The sequence below is a fragment of the Onychostruthus taczanowskii genome, unplaced genomic scaffold, assembly GCF_017590055.1.
Source record: "Onychostruthus taczanowskii isolate IOZ18803 unplaced genomic scaffold, ASM1759005v1 scaffold32, whole genome shotgun sequence".
Lineage (NCBI taxonomy): Eukaryota > Metazoa > Chordata > Aves > Passeriformes > Passeridae > Onychostruthus > Onychostruthus taczanowskii.
Window position 1 is genome coordinate 7,486,307 of NW_024500572.1, and position 18,988 is coordinate 7,505,294.

The 18,988-nt window shown below is 41.8% G+C and overlaps 1 protein-coding gene across 4 annotated transcripts in view; it reads left to right on the top strand.

The window, feature by feature from the left end:
• Nucleotides 1–1,218: 1,218 nt before the first annotated feature.
• The window catches only part of GNB1L (G protein subunit beta 1 like), a 44,714-nt gene continuing 26,944 nt past the window's right edge, over nucleotides 1,219–18,988 (top strand). For 2 of the 4 annotated variants that reach the window (XM_041410391.1, XM_041410394.1), the window contains exons 1-2: nucleotides 1,219–1,546; nucleotides 8,512–8,636. In XM_041410391.1, the coding sequence (XP_041266325.1) occupies nucleotides 8,634–8,636 (3 nt within the window). In that variant the 5' untranslated portion in view covers nucleotides 1,219–1,546; nucleotides 8,512–8,633. Of the gene's footprint in view, nucleotides 1,547–8,508; nucleotides 8,637–18,988 lie in introns of all 4 variants that reach the window. The other 2 variants (XM_041410392.1, XM_041410393.1) reach the window with 2 other exon arrangements.

The following is an 18,988-nucleotide window of genomic DNA, read 5'->3' on the forward strand; positions in this document are numbered from 1 at the left end:
TTCCATTATATATAGCAATTTATAGCACTGATCTGCTGCTCTAAATCTCCTAATTCAAATCATTTCAGCAAAACATATTGGGAAATATGGGTCTGTGCTTGTGCATTATACAATACAGAATGTATTTATCTGTGCTCAGGACATTCCTCCTAATGAGAGGCATAACCTCCTCAGTGCACTGTGTTCTCATAACCACCAAATGCCATTTAAAGCCCTTTAAAGCAAGGATTTAGGAATCAGTGTTTCTACTGATGAGAAATTTGATATGTGTAGAAAAGCAAGCTCCAGATTTACCTTCCCAAACTCACAAAAAATCTTCATGCCTTTGTTTGCATCAATAGAAGTGGAACAGAAGAGCACTCATTTAACAGCATTAGATTTAATTTAGCATTGAAAGACTCTGGCTCCATAGGCAAAAATGGCAGGAAAACTGAAAAGCATGTTTTATGAGGTACCAAGCTTTCTACCTGGAACTAGAACAGGACAACTTCCTGAAAAACTACATAAATGACACAGCTTTTAACTCCTAGACAGGTGACACAAGCAAATGATGGGTTTATTTGCTTTCCTTGAGCAAGTGTCAGTGTGGCTGGAGAGTAACGGGCCTGTGAAAGGGGAAGAGTACACCTCTCTGCAGTCTGTCACTGTACACGTCTGCATTCGCTTCCCAACGTCCTGCTGGGGGTGGATGGGTACAGTAGCACGGGACAACTGCAATCCCACGGCAGTTTTGTTCCAACAGCACACACAGGGTTACTTAACTGTTGCCTGATTTAGTTCAGTTCGCCTAACTAGTAACTTCCTCTGAGAACCATGTCAGATTTTTTGCTCTAAGGAAGCTCTCCTGCACGACCTGGGAAACTTGTATGGCTGTGTTGAACTGAAAGAACAGGGTCTTTATCCCACAACAAACCCAAGTTCACAGTGGCTCCCGGAGGAGAAAAATGACTTCAGGAATGCGCTAACCCCAAGCACAGCACCTGATAAACGGATGCTGTGCAAGCGGAGAGCGCAAAGCACGGCCCAAGGCGCAGCCATGGCCAAGGCGCAGCCTTCCCCAGCAGCTGTGCGGAATCGCCCGAGTCACACACGGACTGCTGGCAGCGGCAGCCCGGCCCCACCGCCCGGCCCGGCCCCTCCCGGAGCTTCAGAGCTGGTGCCGGGCTGCACGGAGCAGTGACACGCTCGGGCTCCCGGTAAAGGCCGGGTCCTTCCGGTTACGGAGCGTGAGGAAGCGGACGGGCGCCAAGCCCCTCGCAGGACCCTCGGAGCGGGGTTGCTCAGCGGGGCTGCTCGGCGGTGCCGCCGCCGGCGCTGCGGGCTGCCGTGAGCGGGAGCCCCGGACGGAGCCCCCGAGCTGAGCCGCGCTCGCTGCCGGCCCGCCAGGGCCCCGCGGCCGCCGGGACCGACAGCGCGTGCGCGCCTTCCGCCGACTGTCGTGACGTCACGCGCGGGGCTCGGCGTTCCTCCGTATCCGCCTGGTTCCCGCGGGGATCGCCGAATAATCGCTACTACGCACCCGCCCCGGCGGGCGGAAGGGTTCTCGGTGAGCGGGGGAAGGGAGGACGGGGGAACCCCGCGCTCGGCCGCGGGGGTGGCGGCGGGGTTGGATCAGGCTAGGAGCCCTCCGTTGTCATCGGCTCGGCGCCGCCTCACGGGCCGGAGGAGGCGGCCGTGCTCTGCGCACGCGCAGGGCGTCGCCAGGGCAACGGCGCGCTGGAGGCTCGGCCGCCGCGTGCGGGGCGCGCGACGGAGGCAACGTCACCCACCGCCTGCGGCACCTGAGGGCCCCTCAGAGCCCCGCACGGCCCCTCAGAGCCACTCACGGCCCCTCAGAGCCACTCATGGCCCCTCAGAGCCCCGCACGGCCCCTCAGAGCCCCGCACGGCCCCTCAGAGCCACTCATGGCCCCTCAGAGCCACTCACGGCCCCTCAGAGCTCCGCATAGCCCCTTAGAGCCCCGCACGGTCCCTCAGAGCCACTCATGGCCCCTCAGAGCCCCGCGTGGCCCCTCAGGGCCCCTCAGAGCCACTCACGGCTCCAGATCCCCTCATGGCCCCAAAGCCCCTCACAGCCCCACGGCCCCTCAGAACTCTGCGCGGACTCTCAGAGCTCTGCACGGAGCGTCAGAGTCCCGCACGACCCCGCATAGCCACTCATGGCCTCTCGGAGCCGCTCACGGCCCCTCAAAGCCTTGCATGGCCCTGCAGAGCCCCACACAGCCCCATTCCAGCAGGGGTGGGAAGAAGCTCAAGCACGGTGAGGGAGGTGTCGCATCTGTGGCTGAGTGACGCATCTGCTTGAAAAAAGTGATGTTTTGTTTACGGTCTGCATCTCCTTGATGCTCTGCAGCAGTTTGCCTGGAGAGTCCGTGCAGGAGCTCCTCTGGCAGCAGTGATGTGTCTTCAGTTCCTGATACACCCCATCAGACATCAATATCAGTGGTGGTAATGGAGCTCACAGTTCTGGGGTACTGAATTTTACAACTCCCCATAATAATCCCAGTGCTTTTATGACAAACAGAATTAGGGGGGTTTTAGGTATTTAAGCGACACTATACTGCTTGAGCAGACGGAGGTAAGGCAGGAACAGCATTGGCTGAGTGCTGAACACGGTTCTGTCGAAGCAAGGCACAGCCTCAGGTGGGTCTCTCCCCACCATTTGCAAAAGAGTAGTGGCAGTCCTCAGGAACACCTAAAACTGCTTGAATACCTTTCAGTTGGAAGCATTTACAAAAGAAAACATATTATTGTCAAGTACAGTATGGTAATGCGAAAAATAATGTATTTATCAACCGGTCAGAGCTCTAGCCCTGATGGGCCCGGTGTGGGCTCGTAGCTGGCTCTGCCGTTCGCTCGCTGTCGCCCTCTGGCGGCACCGCGGGCCCCCGGCGGGGCAGCGCTGCCGCGTTGTGCCGAGCGCGTCCCGCAGCGCTCGGGGTGCACTGCGCACTGACCTCCGGCATGGGCGTTCTTTTGCTGTGTTTTTCTCCTCAGTAGTGCTGGTTGTTTAAAATAGCGAAACTGCCTTGTACGACTCCTTTAAATGCCAGTTTAGGTTAAGAAACAATCCCGGTTCCAGATTCAGCAGCTTCATTTTGAAATGGAGAAGGTAAAAGCAAGCATGGTGTGTGCTCTGGGAAAAACAGGCCACACGAGATGGAAATATCTGTATAACTTTTTCCTCTGGGAATTGTTTTGAGGAGCATTTTGCCACTTTTTAGCACAGTCTCTTTCGTCCTTCTGAAGCTCCTTCCAGTAACCCCCAATTTTAGCATTTCTGTGAAGCTTTTAGAGAGGGCTCCATGACTGGGAAACCTCATAAAAAAATGTGTCCTGTCTGCGTAAGTTACGGAAGTAAAGGAATCTTTAAAAATTTTATTTGTAACTAAATTGCTAGATTTTTAAAAGCTATTGGAGCAATTTCTTGTTTTTTAATGATTCCTATTAACGTTTCCATTGATTTACACGTAAACTAGTTTTTTCTTGTTTTAAAAATACCCTGCGATCAGCAAGTCTAACTGTGTTTATTCTGGCTTGGATGTGTGATTATCAGTTATAAAGATTCTGCAGATGGAAATTATGTTGGTGCATGCACTGGAATAGATTCCAGTTTCTAATATCAGATAGATTGTCTGATTTTGGTTAATTGGTGTAGAGACTTATTTTTAAGCACTGGAATTACAGTGTTGGAATTGTAAGGTATTTGGGGAGCAGACCTGTTGACTAACTACATTTACGCCTTTTCTGAGCATTTTAGAATACTGTTTCTTTTTGCAAACAATTGTTGAATTACTGACCCATATATGTTACATTCTAAGGAGACACGTTTTTTTGGCTCTCTACCACAAAGTACATCAGGCTGTATTATGCTTTGTGTTTGTATAGGTCTTATTTTTAATTTGAGTACTATTTCTCTGCAAGCTCAGCCATAACAATGTACTGTTTCATTGGATCAGTAGTAACTGTAAACCAGTCACTGCTAATTAGCTCAGATGGGAAATTTAACCCTGAAGATTCTGATTTTTTAAATTATATTCTATGAAGCACTGTCTTCATTGGGAAAAAATAGCTACTACAACTGCTCTTCTGTAATAAATTGTTGCACCTGGATTATAGATGCATGCTAGTGCTATTTCTGGCTTTGTGAAGACAAACTTGATTTAAAAAAAGGTTGAACTTTGCTTTTTGGATACCCTTTTGAAGTTATAGGTCTCATACTTCTGTACAAACTTGGAATCTCAACACAGTATTACATATTTGCTGTGTTGGTATATCTTTATAAAGGAAAAAAGTAAGTGGCAATAATAGTGTTTTCCTCCCCAGAATACCTGTGTGGATGCATTTATGCTCTCTTTGTAAGAATGCAGTTTGACTGCACTAAAATATACTTGGTAGTACAAATGAAGGATTTCAAATTAGTAATAGGTTGAAAACTGTTCAGCTACTGGGGTTTTAGTTTCCAAATACTGGTCTCTGTGGAGCAGTGTAAGTGATCACAAAACAATGAGAATGAAACAAATCTTCAATAAAAACCTGCACAATTTTTTTCCCAGGCAAGCCAACTTCCTTTTGAGCTCTGTGCTGGCACAGTTGTATCATTAAAAGGCATTTTTTTTTATTTTCATAAGCAGTAAAATAATTTCACAACTGTAATGAATGCACTTCCTATGGTACATTTTAATTATACGCAGCTAATGCTCGTCATTTCAAAAATTGTCTCCCTGGCATTTATGACTTGGTGTAAACGCTCATATATCATGGGATTATTTGAAAGAACTGAAACTTTGAGAGATGTCAGGCTGGCCGTGTTGAGGAAGGTGACTCACTGAACAAGAGGTGCTGGTTAGCAATGTAGAACACATTTAGGCTACAAATATCAGAGTCAACAGATGTACTTTAAAAAGCCATGCTACTGGATGTCCTTTAAAAAAGGGGTATTAGCTTTGAAAGCTGCCAGACTGCTGCAAAACGATTCAGAAGTGTTTAAAATAGGAATCAGTCTCTTCTGCATCTCAAAAGCGAAAGTTCCAGAGGAAGTCACCTTTTCTGTAAATGGATTTACCAGCACAGGTCTTTAGAACCGTAACATGATACTGTGAGCAAATTAAAGAGTTTTAGGAGAAAAAAATCTTTTAGTCAGCAAATCTTCTTTCTCATGATTTATTTTTAAAGGTCATAAGGTGACCATTACAGTAAAAAAATAGTTGTTTGTGCAGGATAACCTTCCCAGATGAGATGCAACCCTGTCCTAAACCTCTGGGTCTGCAGCCCAAGTTTCCCAGAGCCACTGGGTGACAGTTGAGTGTAAGGTAAAGCAGAGCAAGAGCTATTTGAAAAAGAAACACAGACTAATGTTCAGCTTTTCTTTTCGTTTTAGTTATTCTATAGTTTTTCAGTAGATGCTAAATTTCTTTGATTTAGGGGAGGGAAGGATTTTGCTTTAAAACACCAGATAGGAATCTTAGGACAGACTCTTCACACTCAGACAGCTGGAGCAGCTGTAGATTCCCCACTGAAATGAAAATGCAACAATTCAAGATTTAGAAAGGCAAAAAGTGTGACCAGAGCATTAAATAGAAGGGCCATATGATACCAAAATTAAGCTCTGTGTTTATTATAAAGAAAATCCTTGTTTTAGAAGGAAAAAAAATGAACTTGTTCCACCACTTTCTTTTTTCCTCAGGAGAAAACACAGAATATATCCTAGGTAATAAATCTGTTTTATGGCTCACATGAGAAAGGGTGGAGAAACTCCCATTATTTTCTTCCCAGAAATTGAAATACACATGAGCTAACATGGGAGACACTGGGATTTTCATCCAACAAATGCACAGCTGGCTTCTGCTTTTATTATTTTTCTAAGACTAATAATTTTTCATTTGATTAGCTGGTGGTTGACAAAACTATCACTTGCACAGTGTTTTGTATACTTAGTAGAGTAGGTGTGATGCGAAAAAGATACAGTAATGTGTGCCCAGAAGCAAAGCACAATGTGTTCAGTTGATGAGAAATTTCTGCTTGCCTCTTCTTAAAATGCAAGTTTCTGTCATTGACATTTGAGTTTGAATATCCAGAAAGGAACTACTTGACCTCTAGAAAAAGGAGAATTATGTAAGATTTGACGATTATTTTTTTCTTAATTGATGTTGTAGAATTGTATGATGCTGTGCACATAGAAATAAATTGTTAGGAGTCAGTTAGCAGTCAACAGTGCCAGTTTTGCTGTGAGAAAGCAGTGAGACTATTTAAGACAAGAACTGTCCTACTCAGTGTTAGGAGGTGGGAAAAGTAGAGCTGCCAACAAGATTTATCAAGGACTTCAAGTGTACACAGTGTGAGCTGTGGAGAGACCCATGGACACACTTAATGTGAAAAAAACAACAGCAGCCAACCAAAAACCCACCCAGGCAATGAGATAGAGTGAGCACAGACATACAGGTGGGAGAACAGGAGCCATGTAGGAATGAGGTTCCTCAGAGCCATGTCTGAGCAGAGGTCTGTAAAGCCATGGATTCTCAGTTTGAAATCAGGAGGGAGAATGGCACGCTCCTTCGTGTGCCTTCTGCAGAATAAAGAAATCATGTTCAAGAATCCAGTATCCTGTTTTGCATTCACCATTAATGCCAGGGACAAAGCAGGCTGGTTTCTCCTGTGTTGGCTCTCCTGGTGTTTGAAGTGCTAAGCTGTGTTGCTGTCTGTGTGTTCTGGGCAAAGCGATGATAAAACCTTCCCTAAGTAAATAGCAGGGGAAGACTGCAGTTTTATCCCAGATTGGTAGGTCTGTATTGTCCAAGTGTTTAGTGTGTTTCTTGTTATTTTCAAAAATTCCAAAACAATTTGACGTGTTCTGGGGGCAGGAGAGAATGTGGACTATCTGCTTCCACTTGAATATTGTGTGATGGCATCTCTGGTTTTCCTTTGTAGTCATTTACAAGTGTAGATACTCAAAACCATGTAAGAAATTTCTAAGTGAAATGAGTTTGAATTATACAGGTTCATTGCATATCCAAACCTCTACCTTTAATGTCCTTTCACACAGTGGCTGCTGGGGAAGGAATGATTTTGTAAGGACTAGTGGAATCACTGGATTGGCTATCTGCATTCTGACCTAGCTCCATTACACTCACTAAATAATTGTTGACAAGTTCAAGCTCTGTAACTAGAGGGTTATGACTTTGCTAAATGCCATGAGTCAATACATGTTCATGGACAAGGGAAGTGACCTTAATGGAAGAATACGAGACTACCGAAGTGGCAGTAGATCATCGTGGGAGCTCTCTTTTGGTTGTACCTCTTAGAAGCTTTATGCTGCTAGGCATCAGAATTCTGTGGTGTATGGGACTGTTTCTTGGGGCATGGAAGTGCATGAGCCTGTATTGGGATTGCCTGTTCAGCTGAAGGTGGCCCAGTGCAGAGGACCAGGAAGCAGTCTCTCCAAAGGATGGAAAAACCAGTGTGGCCAACCTCGCTGTCTACCTACTTTTTGCTCAGTCTGCCGTGTTAGAATTTGCATCTCTGTCCTGCCAGTATTTAGTTATTTGTTGTAATGAATCTCCTCTTTTGTAATGAGCCTGTTTCACCTTCTGAAGCTGCGCTTGGAATTCTTGCCCCTGTGTGCCACACTGGTTCTGAGCTGGGTGAACCATGTTTCTGTGCTGAGTGGAGGGGATGCGTTCCTGACGTGCAGCTGGGGATGCTGCTGGTTAGGAAAGGCCCTTGGAGCAGAAGTGCTTGCCCTGGTAGCACCTTTCCTGCAGGGCAGCACCGTGGCCTGCTTTTGCACTCTGGTCCTTTGTTCCAGGTGCAGAGGGCTCCTCACCCAACTAGCAGTAGGTTGCAGAGAGGGAGAGAGTCCATAATGCTGTGCCAAAAAAACCAAGTGGTAGTGTGAGCAGGGTCTCCAGCCTGCTACAGTTCCACAGCATTTGTGCTCTTCTGCTCTTGGTAACAGTTGGACCTTATCAAACCAGGCTCTCAAATTTGAGACTAATTGAGAACATGTGACACATTGCAGAACTTTTTTAATTTAATTTTTTTTCTAGTAGTGTGTTTAGGCCTCCCTGCTTTCACTTCAACAATTGAGGGTGTTGGTTGCTTCCTCATGTTTGTGTAAGAAAAGCTTTTTATAGTCCATTTTTCCAGTTGGCGTATGTACTTCCTTCACTGTAGTGTAACACATCATTCTTCCCGCTCCCTCCCAGCCTCTGAAGCTAATGGAAGACCTTCAGGGTTGTTTTATTTGCAATAAAAATGGAACTGTGGGGCTGGGAATGGTCATTATCCTTGCCTTAAAATGTGTTCTTCAGCAAGTTTGGTTTTGTTCTTGGTAAATGAGAAGGATGTAAGGAAGCAAGGAATAATCAGCCGTATTTAGTTTATAGGACATTTAGTTTGAACTGAAAATCTCTAACTCAATTTTTGTTGTAGCTGAAAATCTATCAAGAAAAGCAGAAGTTTGTTAGAAACATGAATGGAATTGGGCTGCATTTTTTTTTTTTTTTGACAGAAGAATTCTTAATGTAACACCAAATGTGAAGAATTCTTGAGTATCATCCATCCCAACTTCTGCAAGGTAACAGCAGGAGTGAAGGCAGTCTAGAAGCTCCACATCCATCCTTATTTTGCCCTGTAATGGTGAGTCTGGCACACTGACAGCCCTTGAGGCTTGCAAATTTGGAGCTGTGCTGGAGTTCTTTCCTTTTTCCCTGGTCAGGACAGTGAGCATAGTCCTGCTTAAGGATAGTACAGCACCCGGTTTGCCACAGCTTCACTCGTGCTTGCTGGTTGTTTTTATCACCAATTATCCAGGAGTGTTACTTAGCCCCAGAACAGAATTAGCAATATTTAATGTGGAGGCCTTTTTTCTGCTGTCTGTGACAGATAGATTTTTGAGAATACCTGCTGGGAATGCCCTTGATTTCTAGTGATTTGAATGCTATTTCTCGAGAAACATTATGTTTTGGAACTATTTTTTCAATTTTAAATATTTTTTTGTATAATCTTCCAAGGTTTTCCAATGCTAATGAACACAGCCTAGGTCCTTCAGTGGAGGGACATGTGCAGACATGGCCCCTGTGGATTGAACTGCCTCACTGCTTCAGATCTTCACTAATTTTAGCCTCTATATATGCTTTTGTTTTTCCCGAGTGTCTGGTTCTAAGGTGATATGGTAACTAATCCAGTCAGGGCGGAAATTCACTCTTTTCCCATATAGTAGGCTCCACTGTAAGCTTGCAGGAAAAAAAAGGATCTGAAAATCCTTGCAGTTTAAATCTTACTATGGGATGTCTAAGGTTCTAACAGGTAATTTTTTAGCTACTTTTGTATTCTGCAATTTGTCTATGAAAATATCGCTTTAAAGGTATTTGCATATTGTATTGTTCCACTGCTAAATAATTGAAATCAGCACTTAGCATTTAATTATCGTGATTTTTTTTTTCATAAATATTGTATAGTGCCTGATGGTGTGATTGGGCATTTTTATAATAAGCTCCTATATTTTAAAACAACGGGGAAACCTCTGAAATTCATGCATGCTTGTGCCCATTAAATGTGGTTATCATTATCTAGTGACGACATATGTTCTTCCTAACTAGGATTCTCTTCCCTTTCATGCTGATGCTATCTTCATGCTAGATTATTCCTGTTCCTAGTAGCACCCCAGGGCAGTAGTGAGAAATGAATGTGTCCCATATGGCCGCTTTAGACAGCAGTTTTGGGTGTGGGGAGATGGGAGAGGAGAGGAGAGACACTGGGGTGAAGAGACAGTGGGGTCTGTGTGCCCTCACTGCCCCAGAAGCAGGGCAGGCAGAGAGGGAGCAGCGCTGTCTGTGCTGTCAGGCTGGTTGGCAGTAACGCGGGAGCACTGCGGTGGGACGGTGCAGTTATTTGTTGTGCCATGCGGGAGGAAGGAGCCAGGGAGGAACTGCGACTGAGTCACCCGTTCTTCCTGGAGCGCCTCCTGGGGTGGTGCTGCTACAGGCAGCCCAGTGCAAGACTGAGCCTGAAGGCTCCAGCGAGCTGATTGCAAATATTTTGCAGAACTCTTATTTTCTGGTAATTACTTTAACATGATTCAGTGTTTTCTCTTTTGTCTGGTCTTGTTATGAGCCTTCTTGCCTGATCCTTCGCCCGCTGTCGTGGGAGCAGGGCAAGTGTTCCCACACCACATGTTCCATTCCTGCTGTCTTTGGCCTCTAAGGTTCAGTGGCTTTGAGTAGGTGCTATTCAGTATGGCTGACCAGTGCTGTGTCCTTTTGGAGCAATGACTGATCCTGGACTTGTTCCTATGAAGCCTTTGAAACTACTCAGGTGTTTCAGATAGTGGGGTTAGAGCAATTTCTAGAATTGGAGTCCATGTACTGATTGCTAGTTGATGTTTTTAGTGATTCGTGAAAGTAGAGCTCCCGTGGAAACCTGGAACCTTGCTTCTGAGGCAAATGTTGTGTATGAACTGAGTCCAAAGCCCCAAGTCTTCAACAGATACATGAAGAATGGCTAGGATTTAGGTTCCAGTGGGTCACCAACAGTGTTTATTAGAGACTAATAATAACAGTGAACAGACTCATTTCATTCCCAGTTCTCTAGGGTTTTAGAAATCCAGCAGAACCAGCAAAATAGCTAAAGCCCAGCCACTGAAACCCAGCCAAGTTTTGTAAAAATTACAATGGTATCTTCAAATAAATGTAAATTGTGCTTTTTAAATGTGCAGTTTATTTTAAAACAGTTATTTTGCCAAACCGTAAATGTACCCAATAACTAAACCAAGAAATAACCACAGTTAAGAAACCTAAGATTATAAGGTTTAGGAAAACCCTTTCTGATATATTTAGTGCTTTTGTTTAACTATGTGATTTACATTTAATCCTAGTTAGACTAACTAATACATATATATCCTTATAGCAGACCAAACACTTCTCATAAGCAACTGACTGGTTTGTGTTATCAATTATTTGTTCAATGAGGGTGGAGGGAGAGAGGTGTAGAGTATAACTCACTTGCATAATATTTTGCAAGTAGTAGAAAAAATATGTCTCACAATATAGCTACAAGAAATACATGGGTGCTCATAATTCATATTATCCCATAAAATTTAGAAGAGCATTCAGAGACTGCAAATGAAGGTAATTTATGTGTAAAACCTCATCCATGAAGAATTTATTGCCATAGTAGGTATAATATACTTTGGCACAGACTTCTTCCGTGAAACTAGTATTTGCAGATTTGAGAAAGGAACATACCAGAGACCTTGCAGGTTAAACTGTAGTCTGGTTTTATACAAAACACATTATAATAAAGACTTTTCTCTTCTGAGAGAGCTGAAGTCAGTTGATAAGTTAATATGCCATGGCTGTTGACGATGTGTTTGAACATCTTCACAGTGCGAGTAATCTCTTTAAAATCAGTGTTAGTTTAGTGGTGCTACCTTTGTGTAAGTATTGATGTTTGTAAATATTTTGAACCTTAGAGGGAACTGAGGAAACTGCAGAAGTGTAACATTTTAATTTGCAGTATCTAAAAATGAGTATATGCTTTGCAGTGGTTGTTTGCTAACCATGTTGTGAAGCCCAGACCTCATTCTTCTTGTGAGGACTGCACTGGGACATGGGGCCTCATCTTTCTCCCTGCACTTGAGCAAAACTGCCTGGGATCCATCCATCTCATTTCTCTTTGGCTTGGGCATGTGGTGGCCGAAGTGAGGCCAAGGCAAGGCTGTGGTTACGTTGCAGAGCTGTCATGCACAGTCTCGGGGACATGTCAGCACTGTTCTCCTCAGTGCTTGGGTGGCTCATGCAGCTGGAACAAAGATATATTTCCTTTTGTTCCTGCTGCTGGACTCTGATTTCTGTTTTCTTTTGAGATTACATTGTGCACATATGCTTTTATAGTTGCTGCCTCTCTTTGACCCAGTTACTTCCATGGAAGTTAATGACATTAAATGAAAATCAATGCAACCCATTGCCACTCCAAGATTTCAGCTTAATACATAGTAAACTTGAAATAGGGAAGGATTTGTTATACCATAGACTATGGTATAACATTTAAGTGGATGTAGCTGGGAATGGAGAGAAGCAGCTCCTAGCATGATATATAAGAGGGATTTTGGCCCCCATGAGCAAGGGAAGCTACAGGGCATATAGCTATAAAAATGGACCAGAATTCTCAAGCATTGATGTAGAGCAGATAGGACCTTTAAAATTTTTCCCTGAAAGGTACACAGTGGTGTTGGGCAGCAATCTGCTAGGCTTGGATTGTCAAAGAACGTTATAAATTCCTCTGGGATTTTAACTATTAATTCCAGGAAGTCTAGGTGTTTCAGGAAGTGCTATTCAAATATTATGCTATTTTTTCCGGATGTAGCTCCTTGGACAGTACACTTACACTTAGCCTTTTCTCTGTTGGCTTGCTCTGCAGGAGAAATCCCAAACTATTGAGAACAAAGATAACTTCCTGTGCCAGGTGTATTAGCTGGAATTATCTCTGTTGTGCAAAGAAGTAACTTTTCTCTTGAAAGTGACATGGGATTTTTGACGTTAGTGAAGATTTATCTGATCAAGGATGTCACTGTGCTACTAATAAAAGCTGATTGGACTCATATCAGAAGTACTGTGTTCGGTTCTCTGCTTTTCCAGATGGATTTAGTGCAGTTACAGATGGTGCAGAAAATGGCAACTGAGACAATTTGGGGAACTGGAACAACTGTCATATGAGGAGACATTGAAAAGTCTGGTACTCTTCAGTTTAGAGAAAGACAGATATTTATTGTTGAGATTTACAAAATCATAAAAGTGATGAAAAAGCCAGATGTGAAACTGTTGCCCTCCAAATCCTGCAATGTAAGAACTAAAGGGCACTCAGTGCATGTAGGAGATCAGGTTTAAAACAAAGAAAAGAAGGTAGTCCTTCATTTTTTGGAACTCCAGGTAGTGAATTTTTTTTGCCATGGTAGGTAGCAAAGGTAAGGGTATCAGCAGGTTCAAAAGAGGTCAGATAATTTCATAGATAAAAACAGAACTGCTAATGGACAGTCAGGTTGTGTGTCCTGTAACATCACTGTGAATGGGGGAGGGGGGGATGGGGCATGAGGGGCAGGAGGAATGGACCCCAAAAGCAGCCAGGCTTCAGTCTTTTCCCTAAACAGGATCTCTAAATAGCACTGGTGGAAGTCAGGTAGTAGGACAGATGGGACCAGACATCTGACCTTGCAGGGCATTTTTTCTGCCACACAGTACTACACTATGTTCTGCTTTGAAAGGGTTTTATTGTTAGTGCATTGAATTCTCATAAGGATAATCAAGAAAAAAAATGGTAGCGTGTTAATACTCCATTGTTGATACCTGAAATATTAATGTGTTTTTAAGTCTGATCTATTGATAGTCAAATGCCTGCCTGTTACTGTGCATGTCACTAACATGGCATTTGTTTGGAAAATGTACAACTTGGAAAATGAATTTTAAGTTTGCATGTTTATTTTTCTTGGCACTGAGTTTTGGTTATCTCAGAAGGGAAAAGCTATCCAGGTGCAGTGAAGCTGTGTGGTGCCATGAGTGCTCTGGCAGGAAGGTATGCAGGACAAGTATGCAGGGAGCTGGATCTGAGCAGTTTCTTCATGCTCCAGTTCTGTGTGCTACTGAGATGTCTTTGTGCTAGTTCCAGGTAGGCTGAATTGAACCAATGAGTCAACAGGGACTTAGGGCCAACCACATCCACAGATCAGGGACCCAGAATTTGGGTCATGGTCCCTATTCCAGGCACTGGGCTTTAATGACACTCAGCACTTTGGAGCATCCTCCCCAAACACCCAGTTCTGTGCCTGCCCAACTACCCCATAGGTTTCAGGCTACTGCTTCTTGCATAGCAGCTCACTCTTTTATTACATCTGTAGCATTTTGAGGAGACCTGCAGAGAAAGGAGGGGGGTGGGGGGTGCAGAAATCACTATTTCACTTAAATACAGGACACAGAAAAGTTCTTTAATATGTGTTTGGGTGGAGGTTTTTTGTGAAAGATATCTGTAAAAAGTCTTCTGTATACTTTTTTTTTTTTCTTGGTAACATTAAGCATATTAACAAAAACATTCTTTGCTTTAATCAGACAATATGGGCTTTGTTCATATGGAGACTTTTGAATATTATGTGTAGCTCCTGTACTCTGAGCACAAGCTTTTAGCAGGGATAGATACTTACATGAGCCATAAACTGAGTGCAGCTCAGATCGGCTCACTGTGTCTGTGGAAACTGGTGGTACTCTGCTGTTGATGAGAAATCCACCATAAACAAATCCTCACTCCTGGTCTCAGGTGTGTAATTGGGAAACACGTTTGGCTTTTAATCAAAAGAAATTGAGTGGTTCTTAGGAATATCTTTTCTCTTGTTTCAATGAAGTAAATGTTAATGCAAATAAAGAGCTTAATGCAGTCTGACTAAAGCCTCAGCTAATTGAGCTTTGGTTCTGTGAGAATTTGGATGTCATCATCCTTTTGTTTTCCACTTCTCTGGGGAAGTACTTCAGCTATATGGCAAAAATAAACAAAAGAAACCTTTTAAATCTTCACACTTAAATACATTTATGAATATTTTTAGTTACTGTTTACTCCTTCAAATTTATCTTGGTCCGAAAAAAAGTTTCAGATGTATTGTTTTCCTAACAAAGATTTGACCTTCATCTTTATACACGGTTTCACTATTCTTCCTATCAGCATTTAGTTCAAAGGAGTACTTCGAAACACACAGGCAAAAACCAGTTCCATTGTGTAAAATAGAAATGTGTGTTTTATATCACAGGAGTTTAGAGAACAATGCAAAGGTCAATTGTGTTGCTTGCTCTCCTGTCACATGATGTGGGTGTGTATATGAATGCATCCCTGGAATTCCACTGTGGGATCTGCATCTTTGAAGCTGATGCTAAAATTACTGCCGAGGCTCTTCCAAAGGCGGATACTGATAGAAGATTCAATGAAATCGAAGGTCGCCAGGCTGGTAGGCGTTGAAAGATACCTGGCTATGATACTATTTCTGATTTAATAATGCGAATGGGAGGCTAGCCCTTTGTAATAATTAGGACTAATTACTGAAGAGGTGTTGACAGATGGGCTAAGAGGAAACAAACTGCCTTTATCCAGTGGCTTAGAGTCAGATTACTAGTCTTGTGTTATCTGTTTCTCAGAAAGTAGAAGCTTCAATCATTCACTAAGTCTTCAAAGGGGAAAGGGATCCTAACAATATACAGGATTTGGGATGAAGCTATGAAATAAGTCTTTGACTCAAAATGGCTAAATTAATCTCCTTTCCGTAAATTATCATACTTTTAAAGTTTGAGTTACAGATGGAGAATCTGATTGTAGTACTGAAAAATATGCGAAATCAGCATTGATGACTGTCCTGTCTCTGCTTCTGCTCATGGATTAGTCTAAGATTGGTTCTTTGCTGTTAATTATATTAATATGAATTCTTTGATTCCTTCTTATGCCATGCTTACTATCCAGCTGAAACTGAGACAAGGGAAAGTAATAAGTACTCTTTCGTTCAGTGTTTGGTTCATGCAGATGTCATATCTGATCAACAAGCAGAAAATGCATCTGCTGAAGTTAATTACAGTTATTTACCTTTTTAGGAGACAAGATCACGCATATTCCAGGAAGAAAACAATATATTACAATACAATTGCATTTACTGAGAATGATGGATTTCCTTAAAGAGGATTTCTTCTCTCCTTTTGAATGTAGTGTCCATCCAGCACATCTGCATGAAGTAGATAAAATTGTCCAATGTGAACGGAGTTAACAAAGACATTCAGGGATTAATGCTTTGTCACCATAATGAGCACTCAGTGTGACTTTCTGTAGGCAAATGATTTAAAAGTCTAGCCACCCTCCATCTTCTCAAATGACTTTTAAGTGCTTTTCTCCCCACTCTCCACCATATTTAGAACCTGGTTTTCTTAGATACGTGATAAATGTGGTTGCATTCGATAGCACTTATAAGCAGAGATAGCTTTCAATTATTTATTTGCTTTTAACAAAAGGGGCCATTTAATTAATGTTTAAATATTTATAACAGTTTTATTGTGCTGTAAAATCGGTTATACTTTGATCTAGATTTTCTGGTTTGAGATAATAGGGTTGGTAAAAGTTTTCCTAATGAATTTGGTCAGAACATGACATAATCTGATTATCTGACGAAAGATTGACACTTCAGTTCCTGCCAGCATAAAAGCGTGGTACAATGGGGGCTGTTCAGCACAAATTCAAAGGCTGGGAGTTCAAGTTCAGGTACGGCAGAAATGTTCAAAGTTTCAAATTAATGTGGTGAAACAGTGTTGCATTTTTCACTGTAGTTTTGGGCAGAAGTAATTTATGCTGGATGAGAGGAGTGAAGCTTGAAGTTAAATGTGTAAACTGCAATTCCAGGCTGTAAGTTTGGGTTCATTTCCCTCCGTTTGCTAAATAGTAGTTAGTGTTAGTTGTTAGAACATAGAAAAACTAACTGGTAAGAACATCACAGACACAGGAAGCAGTACCAGAAACTGGGAATTAAGCACCATCAGTATTCAACCTGTTAAATGTGGAACCAGTTTTTTATCAATATTCCTCACATTTCAACATTTTAACTGTTAACATATGAGCAAATGTTTGTATGCTTGGAGATGAGCATATTTAACTAATGCATCCTACATGCTTGTGTAAAATAGATGTAGATTTATGTGGTCAAACTGGCATGAAAGAACAGTTATGTCTAAAGTGTAAACTGAGCCTAAACTGCTAAAATAAACTTTTTTTTTTTTTCATTTGATATTCAGGTAATCATTGCTTTGTAAATGTTCCTGTTTGCAGTAGAATTACAGTGATCCTTACTAGATTTCTTGGACTGAGTTGCTGTCCAGTAACTTGGCTTATCAAAATACTTAGCCTGTATGGAATAGGAATCCTAGCAGACAAATGATACATACTATTAATAATTAAGCTTGAATTTTGGGGGATATTTCATAACATAGAAATACTTAATAATCTTCTATTTTGAGTCATATATTTAAAAGTCGTGTACACAACACTGAGTCCTTTTTTTTCATTGCTGAAGGAGTTCTTGGAGAAAGTAAAGTGTTAAATGCCAAATGTGATGGTCTTTACTGAAATGCAGTTTGTTTCTGACCTTGAGAAGATTTTTTCTGACCTGAATAAGGATTTAAAGCTTTAATCTAATGAATGGATACAGACTGTCCACATTGCTTTGTTTCTTAAAATACCACACGGCACGTGAATCTGGGAAGGGACTGTCTGTGCCTGGAGCCAGTGAGTGGAGTCCTAATCCCAGTTCTAGGGACTGTGGCACCTTGGGAGGTCACTTACTGTCCCTGCCACAGCTTCTCCATCTCCAGAGAAGGACGTGGAATAGCGCTGGTCTCGGAGATGTGTTATAGTTTACACAGAAGCAGAAAGCTCCCAAGGAGAAAATGCTGCATGAAATACTGGTGTAATGAACAGACCCTGCAAACCCTCCCTCGTCTGAGCAGTCTCACCGATATCATTTGGTGGTTTGGACAGGCATAGATCAGATCCAAAATTTGGATTTCAAAATATAAGCTGGTCCCAAATAGAAATTGCCCTTGGTTATTTAATATTTTCTGTTTGCAGTTTTAAAGTATATTTTTAACTGTTATTAAACAAATGACATTATAAACATGGGGTAGGCAATAGGTAAAACATTCTGATATAAATGCATCTCCCACCATATGCTGCTGAAGTACATAGCCTGTTCAGCTAATTGCGAGTCTTTTTTCTTCTTTTAATGAATATGTATTTTGTGAATGTATTTTGTACTTGTCTTTTTAATTCTATGAAATGTAGACTGTATCATTAAAGTAAAAGAAATATTTTGGGAAGCACTGTCAGAGCTCACCTTGCAGTGCAGTTAAGTTTGATTGCCTGCCCCTGCACGGTGTCTCTCCCGTGGTGAGGCGTACACAGTACGGGGGCGTTTCGTAAGCAGAGGGAAGCATGCGGCCAGGAACACAAGCTGACGTTTTAAAAGTACATGAAAAGTAGATTGCTTCATTGTGTCTTCATAAAGTGTCACTTCTCAGTCTCCTCCCAGCAAATGAGTGAGAGCTGCCAATTTCAGGGATGTTCATATTAAAAAAAAAAAAAAATTGCAGACTTCTGACTGTAAACAATAGTCATTTTTACCTCGTGTATGGCCAAAGCAAAATAAAATGCAACACAACTAATTACATGTCTAATAAAATATTTGTATATATTTATTTTATCGCAGCTTAATCCAAACATAATATTTACAGAATAATAAAAGAATTTATATACTTTCTGTTTAGTTGAATCAAAGGTGACTTGATGCAAAATTAAAATGCAGTGGCTTTTAAACTGAGGAAGATACTGAATAAATATAATTTTCAGATGGGTATGAAGATGGGATTTGGTCACTTTCTCCCTTTTTGTTGACTGTATCAAGCCAAATCTCGAGAAGGCCTTAAGGTTCATGGAAACAACTCCATTTCTAGCAGCTGTGGACATGGCCCTGTACATCATGAATCAATTAATAAGTCATTAATAAGTGGTGTATTTTAGAAGTATAGATTAATTTACTATTGGTTGTATTTTATTATGTAATATCATGTCACATATACTTTTCCTTAATTCTGAAAACTCTTATTATACTTCACACTTCTAAGAAGAAAGCATAGAAGACAAAATGTCATCTGATTTGTGCTGTGTTTCATGTTCCTATGCCCTGTGGGAGGAAAGGAAAAGTAATAGAACAGACAAATAAATAAACGTGGTGTTGAAACTGGCATGACAGTCTCTGCTCTTGCACAAAGGAACTGCAATCAATTTATTGTCTTCATTGGTCAAATGCCAGAATAACAGTATAATATTATACAAGAGTAGATTAATTAAAGTGTAATTAGAATGGAATAAATTAAACAATCATAAAAGTTTGTCATGGGAAAAATATGTGTTTAGAATTAATTAGTTTT